Source organism: Hypomesus nipponensis, chromosome 4 (assembly GCF_054491055.1).
Source record: "Hypomesus nipponensis isolate SF chromosome 4, ASM5449105v1, whole genome shotgun sequence".
NCBI classification, from domain to species: Eukaryota; Metazoa; Chordata; class Actinopteri; order Osmeriformes; family Osmeridae; genus Hypomesus; species Hypomesus nipponensis.
The window spans coordinates 13,539,752-13,559,520 of record NC_140364.1 but is presented as its reverse complement, the minus strand read 5'-3'; the positions used below and the strand labels follow the sequence as shown (position 1 = coordinate 13,559,520).

Here is a 19,769-nt window from a genome sequence, read left to right as displayed (position 1 = left end):
GTGACAATGCAAACGGCAGGTTGTTTGCACTTTTAGGTTATTTATTCCGCAAACTGGACTGGCCACACACTCCTTCACAGTAGATGGCGCTGCATGTACTTTTAAAGTTGGCTGCGATGCGCTAATCATAGTCAAATTCGAAGAAGAAGAAGACCCGGATCAAGCTAACTTTAGTAGCCGCCGCACAAGCAAAACCAATCAAACACGTTTCTTTAGTAATAATTTTAAAAAACAGTTATGACTTTAGCTTTTAGCAGAGAACCACGAAAGACAGCGGGCAACCGCATGTCGAAGTTACTGGATGCTGAAGAAGAAGATGACTTCTACAAGACAACATACGGTGGATTCAATGACGTGAGTAGCCAGATGGCTAATACAGCTAGCCTGGACTGGCTCGCACAATGAATGGCTCTATGTGCATTGCATGGTTCACAAAAGATTATACTATTAATTTAATTCAGTAGCAGAGTGAGTCCTTTGTACAAACAACTCAAGTTAATTGTCTACTCGAGAGAGTATGTGTGCATCTAGCTTGGATTGTGTGACTTGTGTGTACATTGTCCAGTAGACATTGTTGTTCTCTGTCAGCGCCAGAAATGCGTTTAACGTTTTGGCCAATTACCTACTAGCCACGTACATTGTTGCACAACATCTGTCGGTTTCTATGCGAACGTGCTTTTTTAAAATCATCTTTTTCCTTAGGAATCGGGAGACGACGAATATCGAGGGGAACATTCAGACACAGAAGATGAGGTTGATAGCGACTTTGACATCGATGAGGGCGATGAGCCTGATAGTGACCAGGAAGATGATGCGCCTCGTAGGAAGAGTCGAGTTGTCACTAAAGCCTACAAGGTAAATGATGCAAACCCAATTCCTACTCCTTATCTAATGCATTGTTCATACGTCACATTTATTCTCCAAGTGGCACTGGTATAAATATTTCTAGCATATTGGAATTGACATGACCCAATGATTATCAAGTTAAAGTGCTGGCAGTTTAAACTGTCCTAGGACTTTTGGTGCCCTACAATGGCTGACTGTGTTAGTAGAAGAGTGTGGATGATTCGGCATGAAGGAAAACACCCTCAAGCTGATAGTCTGCACTTGTGACAGGATGCAATGACAATGAAGTGATGGAGTATTGAACCAAAACTACAAAAAAGAAGTCACTGTCCAAGTAACTCGTGACGTTAATGTAGGTTGTTTGTTTTCGTAGGAGCCTCTAAAGTTGTCCAAGCCCAAACAGAAGAGGCCTTTGGAGGAGGTGAAGAAGACTGAGAGGGCAAAAGTAGAGAGAAGAATCCCACAGGAGTTTCAGGACTTTGGAGAGAGTAAGAACATTTGTTTCAGAATAATTTTTATTATTTTAATGTTAAACAGGCACAATTATCCTCGAGGATAAGGATGCATACATTTTTGGGTTGTTGTGGAGAAATACACATTGAGTTTAATTTATTGTTGGAAGAATCTGTGTTGAATCTATAAGCTGTTAGTCATTATTGGTGCATATCATCATCATTGTGATGTTATTGTTATCACATGTCATTATTTGGAGACTGAGATTGTGAGGAAACAAAAATCCCGCAATGTCACTCATAAATATTGTCAGATGTCCCCCCCAAAAAAGTATGTACAGTGGTGGATCATGTTGAGGCTATAGAAGTAAACTTTGACATAACAATTTGAGAATTTGGGAGATTGTCTTACGTTAGACCTGCTACTAGTTTCTGATCCCCCCAAATATTTTTTTCCAGCTCGGAAGTCTGTACGCCAGTCTACCAGCGAGCACACACGGAAGACGAACCTGCGGCTGCAGGAACGGCAAGACGCCCCTCGACGACGGCGGGGGGCTCACCATGATCAGCCTCTGACCCAGGATGAGCTGCTTGCCGAGGCCAAGATAACTGCGGAACTCAACCTCCGATCTCTTGGTGAGCCCATCAAACCTAATTAATCGTACTGAGCTGCTAAGTGTTAGGTTCCTGTTGCTGATCAAATGTAGTTCTCTTAAGAGTTTGGCAGCCCTGCTGTACAGAGCCAGAAGGATTTTCAGTTCAGATAAATCCATGCCATTAGTTGTTAAGTATTAACCCAGGGGTAAACACAGTAAAGTAACACCTGACCTTAAGTGTACATTTAATGTCCTCATTGATTATATTGTAAAGTCTACATTTGCCTTGAACAGTCAAGATAATCATCGATCTTTCAGAAGTAATTAGCCTAAGAGTCTCTCAACCCTGATGAGAGTCAGATGTCTGAGCGGTTAGGGAATCGGGCTATTAATTTAGATGGTTGCCGGTTTGATTCCCGGGCGTGCCACATGACTGTGTCCTTGGGCAAGGTATTTCACCCTACTCGCCTCGAGGAGAATGTCCCTATACTTAATATAAGTCGCTCTGGATAAGAGCATCTGCTAAATAACTAAATGCAAATGAAATCAAACTGATCTGTTTTTGGGGCTTTTTAGAGAACTATGAGCGTTTGGAGGCTGATAAGAAAAAGCAGGTCCATAAGAAGAGGCGTTTTGAGGGGCCGACGATCCGTTACCATTCGGTCCTCATGCCTCTGGTGTCCCACTCCATGTTGAAAGAAGAAAACGTTGACGTAGAAGGGTAAGGAACGCCATGACCTGTTGACCTGTCTGTGGAACCTACATCCCGTACAATCATACATTTGGACTATGACACAACGCTCTGTTCTTTTGAACGTAAACAAAGATCATCCATAAAAACGTAGTGGTTTTCATTACGTTTTTTTTTTTTTTTTTGGTATCTGTCTATAAAGTGTGAGGTATTATTCACTACCTCACGTTGTTTCACATTATTTCCCTTCAAAGGTTGGACCAGGACACCCCACAAGCAGTGACTCCTTTGCCAACAAACCCCGCCACGGCTTCCCAGCAGCACACAGGAGGCCTGTGTTCCCGCACCTACATCACGCTGAGCGACGAAGAAGCGTTCGAAGCGGCCTTCCCCCCGGCCGCTCGCGTTGCCGTCCAGCCGCCCATCCAGGAAGTGTGCCCCGTTACTCACAAGGCTGCGCTGTATCGAGACCCCGTCACCGATATCTCCTACGCAAACACGCGAGCTTTCCGCATTATTCGCGAAGCTTACCGTAAGTATGTGGCCGCACACGGCTTCCCCAACTCCTCGGGGGGGATTTCAGGACTCGACGCATCCAGCTCAAGGGGCGCCCGCCAGAAAATGGTCGTCAAGCAGAGCGCTGGATCTACATGAAGGCTTCTGTCCTGCTGTGGTTCTTGGAGGCATTTGTCGGTTATATATTATTTTGTATTAATGCTCAAATACTACTTGATTAATACATCAGCGCCTTGAACTCTATTTTGGAGTCCACTGACAGTTGTGCAGGTCTTGGAAATATGTTGTAGTGAGCCTTTTCAAAGATGGTTTCCATGACAATAACAATTGTTTCTCAATTACTCTCAATGGTCAATCATCTTCGAAAGATATAGATCCTCTGTATTGCAGTTTCAATGCATTAGAGTTTGTGATACACGTTTTTGTACATATTTGCCTTTATTACTTTTGTCAGAATAGTACATGTTTTGTAAAATTGTTATTTTTTAATAAAAACAGCTGTTAAGTGTATTTCCAAGATGGCAGGAATATGCTGATCATGAGACCTACAAGGGTCAGTTACAATAAAACAAATAGGGACTGACTGTCTGGATAAGGAGTGAGACCATAAAGACGTGGATTATTGTAAGTCATTTAAGATAAAAATTCAAAAATTTAAATTTGAAATAAGTGAACTGCAACAGTGACAATATTGACACAAAACTTGCAAAATGTTGGCACAAAATGACAACATTATTGTTGAGTGTGAAGGACACTAAATGCAAGATAAACACCCTAGAAGAGATTATTTACAAACAGTACCTCTCTTATGCCAATATTTAAGTCCCACATCTTACTCCACAGGTGTTGCTAAACAGTATCCGACACAAACACTTTATTTCCTTAGTCCCAAAAAGACCAGACAAAGTGAAAAAGTACAATCTAAAAAGTGTGCCTCATGAATCCATTGCACTGCCTTTCATCATTGTGAATATGATTTCAGATTTAGGCAACTAAAGTATGTCCCCGCTGTTGTTTTAATTCGAGTGCCCTGCTCACATGACCAGTAGACTACCCAGGATTCACTGTGGGTGAAACTGTCATAGAAGATCACAGGAGAATGCCTGTTGGTAAGTTAAGCTACACAGAAATACATGACAATCTATTCAGTTACTAATGATTTGCACAAAATTATAATGAGTATAGCCTTTAAGTCGTTATTTAATTCAGCACATGAGTCCGTTCCAGACAGTTGTCACAATTCAGCCATGCCGTGTTCAAACTTTGTCATCCAGACGCAAGTAGTGCGGAAGCCACAATTGGCGATATCGTTAACTATATCTCTGAGAAATAAACCAAGTATCTGGTCGAATAAAGCAGTATTATATAACGTACTGCGTTTTCAGTATGACACCGCATTCTCTCGATGTTGGAAAGATGATATTGCAGCTGGGAGCTCGTGAAAGGTGATATTGTGTCGCAGACAGTAGTTAGTTTGTTACCATTCTATGTAGCGCACGTCATATAACTAGTGAGGTTCAAAGGGCTGTTTTTTGGAGCGGGATGGGTGTGGCGTCGTCAGTATTTTGTTTTTAACGATCGATGTGCGTAGTCGAAAACAAAATATAATGGACTTAAAAGTCCCTCGTGGACGTTGAAATGAATTTTGGAAAATGCCTCACTGTTGACGCATCCTAAGGTAAGGTGAGCTGTTGCCAGGCCGTTTGGTTCATGGTAGGCTATTGTGGGTCAAATACTTAAAAAAAAGTTGAAACAGTGGACAAGAGGTCTATTGGTTAAAAGTACCGAGGTCATATTTTTCCTTGCCAAAACAAGAAATTATGTTGACAAGTGTACTCTTTTGCAATATTAAGATTATGGAAATAGGAATTGTTTCGCTATTTAGTAACCTTTCCCTCAGTGTTGTGTAAAATCGGTTTAACATTTTTCCTCAGAGATCTTGCTGGTTTCCTTTATTCCAGCCGCCCTCTTAGAATATGTATATATTTTTTGTTGTTATCTTACATAACGATTGCAAGCAGATCCAAATGCGTATTTGGCAAAAGGCAAAGGTCTAGGGCTTGATCTTTAGCCTACTTACTATTTCAAGTTATTGATTGTTATCTGCTGTCACAATCAGTAACCTAATGTTGTAATGACACAGAAAACTCTGGACCCACAAACTCACTCACTCTCTCTCTCTCTCTCTCTCTCTCTCTCTCTCTCTCTCTCTCTCTCTCTCTCTCTCTCTCTGTCTCTCTCTCTCACACACACACACACTCACCTACTCTCCTTTTCTCTCTCGTTCTCTTGTCCTTTGTTTAGTCTCCCTATCATGGACGTCCAGGTTGTGTTTACAGCCTTGGAGGCAGTATGTAAAGAGAACATCACTGTTTTGTCCGGGCCTCCTGACCTGCCGTACGGTGACGTCGCCAGGCGCTTGGTGACCTCTTTCAGACAGATTCAGGAGCATGGCCACACCCTGGAACCTGTAGTTCTTGGCTTCACCACTGTGTACCATCACTACGATTTTGATGCACATACCCCTGGAAATGGTTACCGCACACTGGTCAAGGTACAGGGCTCCTCAAGTGTTCCAAAGAGAACATTCCCTTATGTCTCTCTCTCTCTCTCTCTCTCTCTCTCTCTCTCTCTCTCTCTCTCTCTCTCAACCTCTCTCCCCTATTCAAACATCAAATTAAAATCAAACATCACCTGCATGAACCCGCCATTCACACGATTCATTTCACGAAGGGCTCCACGTTGTCTCCCTCAGGTGTTGCAGTCCTGCCTCTTCCACATCATCCACAAAGGCCGCTACATCTCCAGCAGCTGCCGCAGCACCTTCTTCAGGGCGGAGCACAACGCCTCTGAGATGGAGGCCTACTGCAGCGCCCTGTGCCAGCTGCGCGCCCTCCTCTACCTCGCCCAGCGCCTGCTCCACGACAACAGCCACGGGGAGCTGTACTCCCTGCAGGACAGCGTCCTGAGCAGGAGGTTCGTGCAGGAGTACACGTCCATGCACAAGGCCTGCTTCTACGGCCGCTGCCTGGGCTTCCAGGTCAGTCGTCACCAGAGGACGGTGTCACTCGTATCTCTCGTCTGTCTTGACGTGTTGCGTTTACGGTTGAAGCAAATGGTTATCTGGTTCAGTCAAAGACGGACCGTTGAGGTGAATGCTGAGGAGACCTTTTTTTTATTTATTTTTTTATACATTGTTGTGGTGTGATTCTTCTCTTTTTTTATTTTCAGTTCTCAACCACACTTCGTCCATTCCTGCAGACTGTAGTTATAAGCATGGTCTCATATGGAGAGAGTTATGGAAAACAGCAGTCTGGAATAGGTCTGTGTCTCTGAATATGCTAATCTAAGTTATGGAAAAATATTCCCAGGTTTTGTCTTTGTTTGCACTCTATTTTTTGTTGTTGTATTTTACACTTCTACTCCTTCGACTTTGTCGCTAATGCTTTAGGTATGGCAGCATTCTCTCTCCTCACATCTGGGAAGTATGTGATTGATCCAGAGCTGAGGGGGCAGGAGTTTGAGCGGATAACCCAGAACCTCGATCTGCAGTTCTGGAAGTCCTTCTGGAACCTCACGGAATCTGGGTTGATATCGGTGAGAGCATGCAAATCACACGCAAAAGATAAAGAGCTCACTGTGTGTATTATGAATGCTCACCCCGTATCTTTCTATGGATTCTTGTTTTTCCCCCCACAGGGTTTTCAGAGAATGGGCTCTAACCAAGTACAGGTAAACCTCACCCTGACCATACCTCCCCTGCCTCTAAGCCTGCCTCTGGCCTCAGACCCAAGCCTCTCTGCCTCTGTGTCCCCTCCTCTGGCTCACACTGGCCCTGGGCCTGTCCACATGCGCCTCATTTCCTGTGACCTCAGAGAGGGACAGGTCAGTCTTCACCGCCACGTCAGCGCTCGTAGACCTGTCGTAGATCAACCCGAGACACTCGTCTTACTCGGGGACTTTTGCGTGTCGTTCCTCAGGACAGTGACGAGCTGCTGGCCTTCTCTCGATCGGAAGCTCCGCCCCTCTCCTTGTCTATCATCAACAGGCCCCAGAAAAGCCCACGATCACCCTGGCTACTCATCCACTTCCACGGGGGAGGCTTTGTGGCCCAGACCTCCAGATCCCATGAGGTACCCAGAGTGGGGGAGTGGTTTTAACCTCTGAGCTTAATGTAATATCGGTTAGATAGGGGATTTAGGGGCGTTAATTGCTGCTTGAGGGTTTGCGTTCAACACAGACACTAACCTGTCTGCATGAACAGAGTTGTAACAGCAACGTATCTTGAAATATTGTCATCTTCTATCCCGTCCCCCTTTCTCCCTTTACCCCTTACTCTTTCTCTCCCTTGCTCTCTCTCTCCATCCATCTCCATCTGTCAAAGAACTATCTGAGGAGCTGGTCTAAGGATCTGTGCTGTCCCATCCTGTCAGTGGACTACTCTCTGGCCCCTGAAGCTCCCTTTCCCAGGGCTCTGGAGGAGTGCTTCTACGCTTACTGCTGGGCACTCAAGAATTGTCACCTTCTGGGTCAGTCTCACTTCTGCTGCTCAAGAACCCCACGGAGACAAGATGCTGAGAGGGGGAAGGGCGAGGGGGGGGGGGGGGGTAGTAACTGCTATCAAACACGCAGTTACAGATACCAAACACGCAGTTAGCAACATAGCTCTAATTGGTTCATGGATTCCGTAACCACCAATGGGACAGCCAAAAATCATGTATGCACTGGAGCAATAGAAAAACAATTCATATTAAAATAGACATTTGCATAATAAAATCGATAGCACTGTGTATCCGGAAAGAATACTAATCTCCTCTAGTGTAAACAGTGAGTGTGTTTGTGTCCTCAGGCTCCACAGCGGAGCGTGTGTGTTTGGCTGGAGACAGTGCCGGGGGAAACCTCTGCATCACCGTGTCCATGAGGGCCCTGGCCTGCGGCGTGCGTGTGCCTGATGGCATCATGACTGCCTACCCCGCTACCCTGCTCACCATCGACGCCTCGCCTTCCCGCCTGCTCACCCTTATCGATCCTCTGCTGCCTTTAGGGGTGCTTTCCAAGTGCCTCAATGCCTACGCAGGTACAGGGAGGTGGAAACGTGGTAGAATCAAGACTAACATCCCTGTTAGAATTAGAACCTATTTTACTATGCTTGTATTCTTGCCTTTTCATCTTTTACACACCCATTTTCTTCTCTTTTTTTTACCCCCCCCCCCCCCCTCCCCAGGAAATGAACGTCAGACTGTCCGCGCTTCTTCAGGGGTTAACTCCCTGAGTGCTCTGGGCAGAGACACAGCGTTGCTGTTCAATGACCTCAAACAAGGAGCCTCCAGCTGGCTCCAGTCTTTCCTGGACCCCAACTGGACCTTGGGCGGCCCAGGGACTCCGTCGTCTTCCCCCAGAAGGACCCCGCAAAGCTCTCCACGCTCCCCCTGCAACTCCTCCTCCCCCACCCACTCCCCGGCCGGTCCCAGAGACTACCCAGAAGGCTTCGAGCCCCTGCGGTCCGAACAGCTCGCAATGATCAGCACGTCCAACTGCCCCGTCGTTAAGAATCCGTTCGTGTCACCGCTGCTGGCCCCTGATGACCTATTGAGAGGCCTTCCTCCCGTACACATCGTGGTGAGAGAGGGACACATTTGTAGAATGTTAGAAGGGCATGGTAGAGAAAGTACCTGAGAATTTTTGTTGGAAAAAAAAAATGCATATAAATACAGCTCTTGAAAAAAAAAATTGCAGCAGTGCAGAGACCACTTTTTCTTTCATTAAAAAAAAGTTGAGAAGGACAGTTTTGAGTGAGGAACAGAAGGGTAGAATTTAAGAGGCTAATTGTACTTGAGTAAATGTTTGTAATTAACCCTGATGTTTTTTTTACTTGTCCCCACAGGCGTCAGCACTGGATGCTTTGCTGGATGACTCGGTGATGTTTGCCAAGAAGCTGAAGACCATTGGCCAACCCGTGAGCCTGACAGTGGTGGAGGACCTCCCACATGGCTTCCTCAGCCTATCACAACTCTCCAAGGAGACACAGGAAGCCTCTGACATCTGCGTGGATAAAATCCGAGAGGTCTTCAAGGCACACTTCTCATCTTTTCGCAAACAACCTAATTTAGGATGGACCAATCACACGCCCGGATCATCGAACGGAGGGACCAATCAGGATGAAGATTTTTGTCACGGCGGGAACCCTAATAAAACATAGACGATTATATACGTAACTTCTTTTTGCACATTCAGTCTGTCGTGGAATCCATCACTTAAGTTTACTTACTCAGAGTTATAAACAGTGAGGTTGTTTTATCAGTCGTTGATACGACAGGGATATATAAATTCACATTTGAGCCTCTGAACACAACATTTCAGTGAAACTATTGAGTAAGTAACTTGAAGAGAAAGGAGCAGGGTTTTCAGGATGTATTTAGTACATGGAAAGAAAAAAGAAGAATTAAGAAGACTTGAGAAAAAAGTTTACTTTAAGGAGACTGGAAATAAATGTGTGTGTGTCAGGGCTGTACTCTTGACGCAAAGGAATCATTCACATCACTTAACTATCCTTTACATCTCACAAAGTTTAACCACAAAGGCTTGTGTAGAAGTGCAAAGACACAAGCACAAAAGCAAAACATGACCATGACCATGTGTGAGCTGTTGTGCCTTCAACCTGTTTCTACAGTAGATGAGCCGTATTGCGCAAACCCTTCCATGTGGAGGCATAGAAGGCTTCTCACAATTTTGTCTGTACGAAGATAGGAGTTATCAAGCTTATATCAAGCTAACAATGCACAGATACTTTAGGTTAGACATGAGCTGCTGTTAGACATGAGTGTTTATGGCCCAGCACTGTTCACAAAAGTTATGCTTACCAGCTACTGTAAATGTGAGGTCTGAATATTTAAGATGTTTTTGATTGTAAAAAAAATAATATTGGTTACACATCTGTGTCATTTTACGTGTTGAATTGTTGAAATATTTATCAGTTCTTGAAATTCTGATCTCATTTTAAAGGATACAAGACTGTAGTTTAAATATAACTATCAGTGTTGCAAAACGTGATATCTGCCTCTTCATTTTGACAAGCTGCAAGCACTGTACTTTCGAGTGGGTAATAGATATGTTTGCGTGTAACTTCAAGCACAACACATCAAAAGTTATCTTTAAGACATATTTCCTTACATTATTTCTGCAATCTTAAAATACTTATCTGTAGAAACAATATCTGAAAGATAAAAACACAGCTTTATGCGACAATATAGTGACAACCTCCAGTAATAGTCTCACCTCTAGATGGCAGGATTGGCTTAGAACCTCACGGGGGGTTTAAATGGCAAGAACAAAGAAGAAGACGATGAAGCGAAGGAGACCATGTTGAATTAGCAAGAACAAACACAATAGAGACGAATGAATTCGGGTGAATTTAACAATCTAAGTCTTATAGCGAAAAGAGTAACTAATCTGCCACACACAGAAGATTAGTTGTAACACCAGCATCGGAGAAAGGTGGGTTTACAGTGTGTTTTGAGCCATTTAAATTAGAAAAAATAAGCTCTCTAACCTGCTTGCTAGCTAGCTACATAGCTAGGCTAGTTTACTTAGCTAGCTAAGCTAGCTAAACGACAACAAACTGGTTTGAGAGTAGGAACTACCTATAGCAAATTTAATGCAGGTAGTCCCGCTTGCTTTCAGATGTAATATTTAAAATGCAGACAGCGTGTCACATTGAAAGTTTATTATGTTAACACGCTACATTGTTTAATTAGTCGATACACGTCAATCTTGTTTTGTTAGCTCACTTGATTAGCTCACTCTCTTTCGAGGAAGTTGGTAAGATAGCAAAATGTTAGCGGTTCAATTATGTTGGTCTATTGCAAAGAACCTTCCGTTTTCCCCATGTTGCAAATCTGAACACAAAGGGTCGCATGATGTAGTGAATTGTAACGTGCTTTCTATTAAGACTTACTGGACGGGCTCGATGTAGTTAGGCTAGTATTAGTGTAAAATTGGGCCCACTATCATACAAGAGTCCTAGGGAATTATTCAACTACAGTTACAACATTAGCTCAAGGTTGTTGAATCGAATGGCCTTACATTTTGCACGCAGCTAGCTTCCATGTTAGGCAAAAATTGACATGATCATGATTAATGCACGTTTTTAAGTGTGCGTTCGGGTATTTGCAATGTTAATGCTTTTGACATTTTTCACCATGCTGAAATGAAACTGAAACTGTCACAAGTTTTTTGGAAAGCGTAGAAGGTGCCACTTCTGTTTCAAATTGAGCTCCCACACTTTTTGCCATCTTCATATAGCGTTGCAGAAATAGAAAAATTATTATAGTCTTTGTGGTATCTTCATCATTTTTGCATTCATGCAAAAAGGTAGATACTTCGCCCATGTAAACTGAAAATTCTGAAGTGCAAATGTTTATGTGACCGTATTCTAGTGTTTCACGCTCTGTTTACTGTACTAATCTCCTGTTCTCTGTCTTCCTTCCATTTGGCACAGGTTTGGTTTGCTGACTGACTGCAGAGGAAACAACCTGCTCAAGCCCTCTCACACTCAACCACACTCTTAAACACTTAAACACACACACACACACACACCGAGAGAGAACCTGTGGCGTCTGAGAAGTCAGTGGACCCCCGGAGCACCGGACAGGAGGAGCCAAAGGCGAACTTAAAAGCATTTGCTTTTGGACTGTAGTACCCTTTGTATATTTTGAACATCAGGAAACATTTTTTTTCCCCCCTCAAGTGGAGATCTATAAAAACAGTGGAAAGCAAATATTGATCAAGGATCGTATGTTTTGAGGGAAATATTTGTATAAAGATTCAAGAACATATTTTCAAGGACAAAGATATTGAGCGTTTCTAAAGGACTCAAAAACATAAGGAAATACTGTTGTTGAAATCGAAAAAGAGAAACCGAGGTTAATTAAGATTATAAAATCTGATTCTATCCCCTCAGTGAAAATTGCCTTAGCTGTTCTGTTTCAGGACCTAAACCCCTTGATACTTGTTCACATATAATTTTCTATATTGTGTGCAGGTATTTATGCATATGAATGCAAATTTCTCTTCATTTTGAAGAGCTCTTGTATAAAGACTTATTTTTCCATACGTCAGTCACTCTGTTGTTATAGGGGACCGAACTGAACGTATCTGTGTATATGTAAATACTATAAATTGACTTCTGTTGTCAGAGCTTTGAACAAAACAGAATAGAAAATATGATTTGTTAATGCTTTAATAGACTTTTCTACTTTTTGGAGAAGCTTTTTGAGTAGAGAACTTGAGTGGGAAGAAAGAAAAAAAAAAAAAAAAAAGATTTAAAGAAGAAAATAAACAAAAGGACTAAATGGCAACTGCCAGAACAGAGAGTCTTGGCCCTGTTGTTATGGGACTAAACAAGCAGAACGGGCAGCTAAGAGGACAGCCCAAACCGGCCTCACCTCAATCAGGACCCCTAGCCATGGGAAAGGTGACAGGGCTCGCTCAGAAAGCTGGAGGTGTGCCCCAGGAGGGAACTGGCATCAGGTTTGGGGATGACTGGAAAAAGAACCTGCAGCTTCCTCCCAAAGACACCAGGGTCCGGACTTCTGTAAGTCAGAGTTCAGTCTTTTTCTGCCTTCTAAATTCCAAATCTGCCCTTTTCACCTCAGTTTCATACATTGTCCTCGTGTAGTCCCTCTAGCATGTTTTAAAAGCACCCAATCGACTGTTTTGTTTCCCAGGACGTGACTTCCACCAAGGGGAATGAATTTGAGGACTACTGTCTTAAACGAGAGCTACTGATGGGCATCTTTGAGATGGGCTGGGAGAAGCCTTCCCCCATCCAGGTATGGCAGTTAGGATTTTGGGTTCTTTTTTGTGTGATCAGGTGTGTGAATCTACTGTACATTTAGCCATTTAGCAGACATTCTTATCCAGAGCGACGTACTGTAAGAACAGGGACATTCCCCCGAGGCAAGAAGGGTGAACTGCCTTGCCCAAGGACACAACGTCACTTGGCACCGCCGGGAATCAAACTGACAGCCTTTGGAGTGGTAGCCCGATTCCTTAACCGCTCAGCCATCTGACCCCCCACACACACACACACATTCTTTCTATTCACAGCATGTTAACCCATGTGTTTGTGTCCCCCCAGGAGGAGAGCATCCCCATCGCCCTGTCGGGCCGCGACATCCTGGCCAGGGCCAAGAACGGGACAGGAAAGAGCGGTGCTTACCTCATCCCCATGTTGGAGAGAATAGACCTGAAGAAGGATCACATACAAGGTAGAAATACGTCTTTTCACAAGCACAAAGGCACAAGTGACTAAGCGTGTCTAACAACCGATACGTCACTACAGAAACTTTGGATTATAGTTTACACAAGCAGTATTTTATAATATCAATACTTTCTCTGAAGAAAGTCTTTCTTGTCTGTTGCACCACATGCCTCTTGGCTTTATGGATGTCCCCTCCTCCTTCTTACTGAGTCTTGTTCTCTGTTGGATCGATAGCCATGGTGATGGTCCCTACCCGCGAGTTGGCCCTGCAGGTGAGCCAGATCAGCATCCAGATCAGCAAACACCTGGGAGGGGTCAAGGTCATGGCCACCACCGGAGGAACCAACCTGCGAGATGACATCATGCGCCTGGACGAGACCGGTAATAAAAAATACAATGATGGATTCCGTTCTGTGGGACGGAGCGGGGGTGTTGCAGATGTGATCAGTTAGCAGCTTGTTTCCACCCAGTTTGCCATCCTTCTGACTGCGCTCTCTCCTCCGCTCTCACAGTGCATGTGGTCATTGCCACACCTGGCAGGATCCTGGACTTGATAAAGAAGGGTGTGGCCAAAGTGGACAGAGTCCAGATGATGGTGATGGATGAGGTAAGGGATGAAACGGGAGGAATTCACTAACCAGACAATATTTACAGGATATTTCCATTGAATTAGACCCACCAGCTACCTTGTATTTGACCATGATGGGCCTTGAATTAAGATTCTGCACCCTATCCAAGGCCCAAGCATGTCTACATAAAATATATTCCCCCCCCCCCCCCCCACTCTTCCTTTCAGGCAGATAAGCTGCTGTCTCAGGACTTTGTGGTGCTTATCGAAGATATCATCAGCTTCCTGGCTAAGAACAGGCAGATCCTGCTCTACTCTGCCACCTTCCCCATGAGCGTGCAGAAGTTCATGGTGAGCACAGGAGAAGGGTCCCAAAGAATCTGTGTGCAAACCAATAGGAAACCTTTTGTGTTTGTAAATGACGCAAATCTTCTTCTGTACCAACTGTCATTGTTTTCCTCCCGGGCCAGGCCAAGCACCTTCAGAAGCCCTATGAGATCAACCTGATGGAGGAGCTGACTCTGAAGGGAATCACCCAGTACTACGCCTACGTCACAGAGCGACAGAAAGTTCACTGCCTCAATACGCTCTTCTCCAGGGTGAGGCTCGTCACCACGCCACAGCGTGTCTGGCTTGGTAGTTAAGGCCAGCTCACACTGCCCCCAACAACGTCCAACAAACACAAAATGTATTTTTTTTGGGCTTAGAATGTCTGGAAAGATAAGTGTCGTTTTCACACTGCTCCAACAAACAAGCATATGATACCAAACCACCAGAACCAACTGTTGGTGGTTGTTACAGTGCAGGTTTTAAAGTATTTTAAGATGGTTGGGTGTCTTTCCATTTATGTTGGATCCTCCCAAATCAGACCCTGAGAATGGTGTGTAACACATGTTCTCCTGTTTGGTCTTTGTCTTACAGCTCCAGATCAATCAGTCCATCATTTTTTGCAACTCCACCCAGCGAGTTGAGCTCCTAGCCAAGAAGATCACCCAGCTAGGTTACTCCTGCTTCTACATCCACGCCAAGATGATGCAGGAGTACAGGAACCGTGTTTTCCACGACTTCAGAAATGGGCTCTGCAGAAATCTGGTCTGCACAGGTATGTATGCCACCGCATTTGGGCTTAGCCAATCAGCTTTAGCATAGAAAACTTGCTACTTTAGAGTTGTAGACGTGTATATCTTGGATGTAATATTTCGAAGCTGTCTTTGTTGGAAAATGATGTGGTTTACGGAGTGTAAAGCAATATGATTGTAGCTCTACATTGCTGTCTGAGTAGCATCACATTTTCTGGGTTTCATCCAACAGATTTGTTCACCAGAGGGATTGACATTCAGGCGGTCAACGTCGTCATCAACTTTGACTTCCCCAAGAACGCCGAGACATACCTTCATCGCATTGGCAGATCTGGTACGTGGACTGACGCATCTCTGTTTCAGCTGCCGACCTTTATAGCTACAACTGCTTGACATAATCCAGTCCATTACCCGGTCTAGATCTACATTTCAAAGATGGCCTTACATAAAAAATACGTAACATAAAAAATACAAGTTTTACTCCACACTTGCAGCTAGTTCACACTGCCCAAACAAACACCAAGAGCCAACAGTTGTTGGGTTTGGTTGCACACACCTTTTCTCATGAAGACTGTCTTCTCCCCTCTCTCACTCTCACTCACTCTCTCCATATCAGGGCGGTTTGGTCATCTGGGCCTGGCCATTAACTTGATCACCTCGGAGGACCGCTTCAACCTGAAGTCCATCGAGGACCAGCTGGTGACGGACATCAAGCCCATCCCCGGCAGCATCGACAAGAGCCTGTACGTGGCCGAGTTCCACACCTCCAACCCAGACTGTGAGGTGGAGGAGGTGGAGGAGAAGGCCGGTCGGCAGCAAGGGGAACCCTAAACCCCTAATCCAGTGAGTCCCTCCCCGAAGAAAAAAAAAGCCTACATTTCCCACATTTTTTGCAGCAGTGGTTCTCTTCCTATGTCCCAAAGCAGCTGCTTAGCATTTGCAGAGATGCGATTCGAATAGGATCAGTATGAATTACACAATGTTAGTTCCAACCAGCTAATGTCACAGGGATTGTTTAGGTCTTTTCCTATTGATTATTCTGTTGTAAACTGTTTCTCATGATCCACAAATACTGCAGGAGGGAGTAAGGGGTTAATTAGCAACCTCTCCTTCCCTCCCCTTTCCTTGATCCTTGTGTTGCCACCCATCTCTCTCTAATCCCTGACATCTTGTCTTTCATCTAGGACAGTAAGACAGAACCAGGCTTTTGTACGAAATCCTGCTCTTGCACACTGGCTTAAGGCACCTCTTCAAATTTCATGGATGTCAAGGATTTTATGTTTTGATTTTTATAATTTCTTTTATTTCACTGAGAGCTGCCCACAGATTGTTCATTGAAACGTTCCAACCGTTTTGTTTTGCACCGAGCTAACTCACCCCATGCACCCTATTTATATATAGACTTTATAGTCTCTTTAGAAGAAGCCATTTATTTTTTTTATTTTTTTTAGTACAGCAGATGGTCAGGGGGTACACGTGCTTGTTAAGTTGTTTTTAACCTGTTCTGAATATGTAGCCCTCCCAAGTTTATGGCTAGCAAGTATAAACTAGGTCTATGGATATTAGAGGTGTCGTGACTGCCACCAGCCATCCTCCTCACTCAGTCCTCCCTCTCTCCAGTTGTCACTCAAGTGCCTTGATTACTCTCTCACATGCACTCTCATCCATTCATACGTCTGTTTCTCATGACAACCAGAATATGAGCACAATTAAGCTAAATAGTGAAGCTGGAATTTTCTTTGGTATCCGTTATGCAATTTAATTGTTGTGCGCGGCGAGGGCAGTCCTCTTTCTTTGAGACGTGCAGTGACCCGGCTCGAGAGGATCACTTTTTAGATGTGAACCTTGCAATAAAAAGCATCCTTATTTTGACGTGACTGTTTTCATGTCACTATGGAAACACTCTTAAAGTTGGAGCGAATAGGATTAAATCACCAAAAGACAGACTGCCTATAATAAAGCTATTGATGTTAGTCTAAAATGAAACACAACACAGGATTTATTATATGACCAGGTCACGACCAGTTACTCAACACAAGTATCGTCTAGCTAGCTTGTGCCATGGGGCCTGATTTTAACCCTGAACTGGAGTTCCATTATTATTTCACAGTGGTGAAGATTTTTTATATGACTATTCTCTGGGCTGCAATTTGGTAATATGCACAGGGTTTTGTTAAGGTAACTATAGGTGCTCTGGAAGTTTACATGGTGCAGAACAAAAAGGTTGACTCTTTCTTTGCCCCCCCCCCCCAAACCTTGTGTAAACCCATTAGGTTAAAGGCCAACATTTTTCCTCAATTTCTTCAGACCCATGTTAACTTGAGGTCTTTGAATGTATTTAATGCCAATTTATTATTTTCAGCCCGGTGGTAAATGCCAATCCCTCAAAGCTCTCTGATAATTTTCTTCATCCAAACTCCAGGAGAAACATTGAGGCATTTTGATAGAATGGATAAGGATTGCAAGGCAATCCTCTTGTATGATTTCATCATACTTCTACTTTATTGATGTGAGGCCCCTGTTTGTTTGTTTGTTTGTTTGTTTTATATATATATATATATTTTGAGAAAGTAAAATATCATCGCCTGAGGGTCGGGCTTTATTTTGAAAGCAAAGTTGTAGCATCTTCAAACTGGCAGCTGTGATCCTTTTTTTTTTTTTGACCCTCCTTTAAAAAAAAAAAAAAAAAAAAAAAAAAAACCTTAGCTAGAGATGAAAACAGAAAACAAATCGATACATTTGGAGATGTTTCAAAATCATTTTATTGATGCTTTGCTGAGCAGGTAGGGGATATTGCTGGTATTTGGGACTTCGGGAACACTTTTGGTAGGTTTGTGAAATCCAAGTCTTCAAGATGTCATGCTGCTCTGACATCTTGAATTTTTTCCTCTCTCCGGTACTTAAACCTTTACCACAACCACAATCGTAAACAATTTTTGTTTTGAAACCCTCATACTTTTAGTTCCAATGTACAGGTTGGACAATTACCATTACCATTGTTTTTGCTTTAAATGCTTGAGAGAATGCTAACCTAGCACAGTCATATTGGGGTGCTTTTTCTGATCTTGTAACCTGAGATTATCTTCCATCTTTGTGAGTAAAAAGTATCACATTTTTTTGAAGAAATTCGGGAACACACCCCAGATTAGCTTGGTCGGTCTTTTTACGAGGTGTTCTGAATCATTTTGAGGAAATGAGGTGCAAATGATTCGTAGTTTACACAAGGCGTTTACAAGTACAAAAAATATTTGCTTCGTGGTGGTCAAGAGTTATTTTTGTTTTTTTTCATCCTTTTGGTAACTGACTTTCAGGATTTACATTGAAGCAAAACCAAAAAAGTGTAGCGTGTGTGTGAATGAAAGACAACAAGTGTGTGAATCAGTTAGGATGCTGTATGTTTCATCGATGTTTTATGTCTTCGATTGTAAGAGTGACATATAATGTCTAAATACTATTTTTGGGCATTGGCAAATGACTTCCAATTTACTAGTCTCCTCTTGTAACCCGTACTTTGCTAGCACAGAACAGGTCAAAGCACTGTGTGGAGTACAGAATGCATAAATAGTTAAGGGCAGGATGCGGCATATTCCCATCTCGGCTCCCGTGTCAAGGGTTATTAAAGAGACCGGTTAAAGGGGAGCATTAAATGTTGATGCAGCTCTTTGTCAGTTGGTGGAGTCTGGATGCTTGTCACAATCGAATACCATGTCTAACTGCATAAGTTTGGCTGTTGAGTCGGGTTTACCTGTGTGAATGATTATGAATGTGTGGAGGGGGGGGGGGGGGGGTAACCTTCCTGGTAACCTTCAGGTATGTAGAGTAACCAAGTTCACAGCAACCTGTTTAGAACATGAGTAAGAAAAGCTTTCAATGGTGGGGATTGAGGCTGGGTTGGGGTTTAATGTAATGTAGCAATCATAGTATTGCTGCACAAGGTTTGAACGGAATAAAATGACGACTCCCAAGAAAATCTGAAACCAGAGGGGTCTATTATTCTCATATTGGAGAAGTAGTAATTGACAAACAGCGTCTCAAATATTTCCAGGCCATTAAATTCCTGGGACGTTATGAGATCTCATGTATCATAATGGACCGAAGACAGTCCAAAGATGTAACACTGAGACAATAGAAGCAGTCTTTTCTCAATTTGAATTTCTTTTTTAAAACATGTACAAGTAAAAGTCCTGTTTGCCCGGGATACGCACCCTGTATGTAACAGTTGACATACATTTCTGTTGTCACAAAAGGGCAGTTAAGTATAATATCGAGACTTCAGCTCAGTCCTGTTTTTGATTTTTGGGGGGTTTGGGCAGGGTTGTCATGTACACACCTTTTGTGGCAATTTATCTTATTTGTTGTTTTCAAACCTGTTACGCACCCCAACAACAGTTGAGAAACAAAGAACTTGCGTTTACTTACAAAAAAAACATAACTAGAAAGTCCTGAATTTTTCCTTAAACTGACGTAAGCGCCATGTTCAATACTCAATAAGTATAATAAAGTTATAATTGAAGCATTTTCATGTCAAGGTTTATATATTAATTGAATTTGCGGTTTTGATTGGCATATACTCTAGTATTGTTTTGATTGGCTACTATTACAATACAGGTTTTATGCATTTCTTGTGATTTCTGTTTGGCTGTATCCCCTCTACTAAAAACTGAAGTAAAAAAAAAAAGTAATACTGAAGATTACACTCTGTTCTTTGAGTAAATGCAGGCGATCATTGGACTTTAATAAATTGAAATGAAATTAAATGT

The 19,769-nt window shown here is 43.2% G+C and overlaps 3 protein-coding genes across 4 annotated transcripts; all 3 read left to right on the top strand.

The window, feature by feature from the left end:
• The first annotated feature begins 145 nt into the window (after nt 1–145).
• Nucleotides 146–3,712, top strand: vps72a (vacuolar protein sorting 72 homolog a). Its single transcript, XM_084696793.1, has 6 exons — nt 146–354; nt 703–855; nt 1,220–1,334; nt 1,758–1,934; nt 2,471–2,615; nt 2,840–3,712. The coding sequence occupies exons 1-6, from the start codon at nt 238–240 to the stop codon at nt 3,237–3,239; spliced, it is 1,107 nt and encodes a 368-aa protein (XP_084552919.1). The 5' UTR covers nt 146–237; the 3' UTR covers nt 3,240–3,712.
• Nucleotides 3,713–4,095: 383 nt separating this feature from the next.
• On the top strand, nt 4,096–9,316 carry lipea (lipase, hormone-sensitive a). Of its 2 annotated transcripts, none has more exons than XM_084696791.1 (11): nt 4,096–4,210; nt 5,406–5,655; nt 5,857–6,141; nt 6,333–6,423; nt 6,553–6,698; nt 6,801–6,986; nt 7,082–7,234; nt 7,486–7,630; nt 7,951–8,178; nt 8,326–8,720; nt 8,986–9,316. In XM_084696791.1, exons 2-11 carry the CDS (start codon nt 5,416–5,418, stop codon nt 9,298–9,300), a joined length of 2,184 nt encoding a protein of 727 aa, XP_084552917.1. In that variant the 5' UTR covers nt 4,096–4,210; nt 5,406–5,415; the 3' UTR covers nt 9,301–9,316. The 2 variants fall into 2 exon arrangements, with proteins under 2 accessions (XP_084552917.1, XP_084552918.1); XM_084696792.1 differs by lacking the exon at nt 4,096–4,210 and adding an exon at nt 4,640–4,779.
• Nucleotides 9,317–10,430: 1,114 nt separating this feature from the next.
• On the top strand, nt 10,431–19,766 carry LOC146295709 (putative ATP-dependent RNA helicase ddx6). The gene is made up of 12 exons (XM_084696786.1): nt 10,431–10,595; nt 11,599–12,693; nt 12,827–12,931; nt 13,240–13,369; nt 13,597–13,743; nt 13,875–13,969; nt 14,159–14,281; nt 14,401–14,529; nt 14,852–15,032; nt 15,242–15,343; nt 15,626–15,852; nt 16,194–19,766. The coding sequence occupies exons 2-11, from the start codon at nt 12,451–12,453 to the stop codon at nt 15,838–15,840; spliced, it is 1,470 nt and encodes a 489-aa protein (XP_084552912.1). The 5' UTR covers nt 10,431–10,595; nt 11,599–12,450; the 3' UTR covers nt 15,841–15,852; nt 16,194–19,766.
• The last annotated feature ends 3 nt before the right edge of the window (nt 19,767–19,769 follow it).

Excerpts from the sequence above, each read along its gene's own strand:
- vps72a (XM_084696793.1), top strand. The coding sequence starts at position 238 with ATGACTTTAGCTTTTAGCAGAGAACCACGAAAGACAGCGGGCAACCGC. Across the intron at positions 856-1,219 it reads TTGTCACTAAAGCCTACAAG|GAGCCTCTAAAGTTGTCCAA; the intron begins GTAAATGATGCA and ends TTGTTTTCGTAG. Across the intron at positions 2,616-2,839 it reads GAAAACGTTGACGTAGAAGG|GTTGGACCAGGACACCCCAC; the intron begins GTAAGGAACGCC and ends TTCCCTTCAAAG.
- lipea (XM_084696791.1), top strand. The coding sequence starts at position 5,416 with ATGGACGTCCAGGTTGTGTTTACAGCCTTGGAGGCAGTATGTAAAGAG. Across the intron at positions 6,987-7,081 it reads GTGACCTCAGAGAGGGACAG|GACAGTGACGAGCTGCTGGC; the intron begins GTCAGTCTTCAC and ends GTCGTTCCTCAG. Across the intron at positions 8,721-8,985 it reads TTCCTCCCGTACACATCGTG|GCGTCAGCACTGGATGCTTT; the intron begins GTGAGAGAGGGA and ends TTGTCCCCACAG.
- LOC146295709 (XM_084696786.1), top strand. The coding sequence starts at position 12,451 with ATGGCAACTGCCAGAACAGAGAGTCTTGGCCCTGTTGTTATGGGACTA. Across the intron at positions 12,932-13,239 it reads AGAAGCCTTCCCCCATCCAG|GAGGAGAGCATCCCCATCGC; the intron begins GTATGGCAGTTA and ends GTGTCCCCCCAG. Across the intron at positions 13,744-13,874 it reads CATGCGCCTGGACGAGACCG|TGCATGTGGTCATTGCCACA; the intron begins GTAATAAAAAAT and ends CCGCTCTCACAG.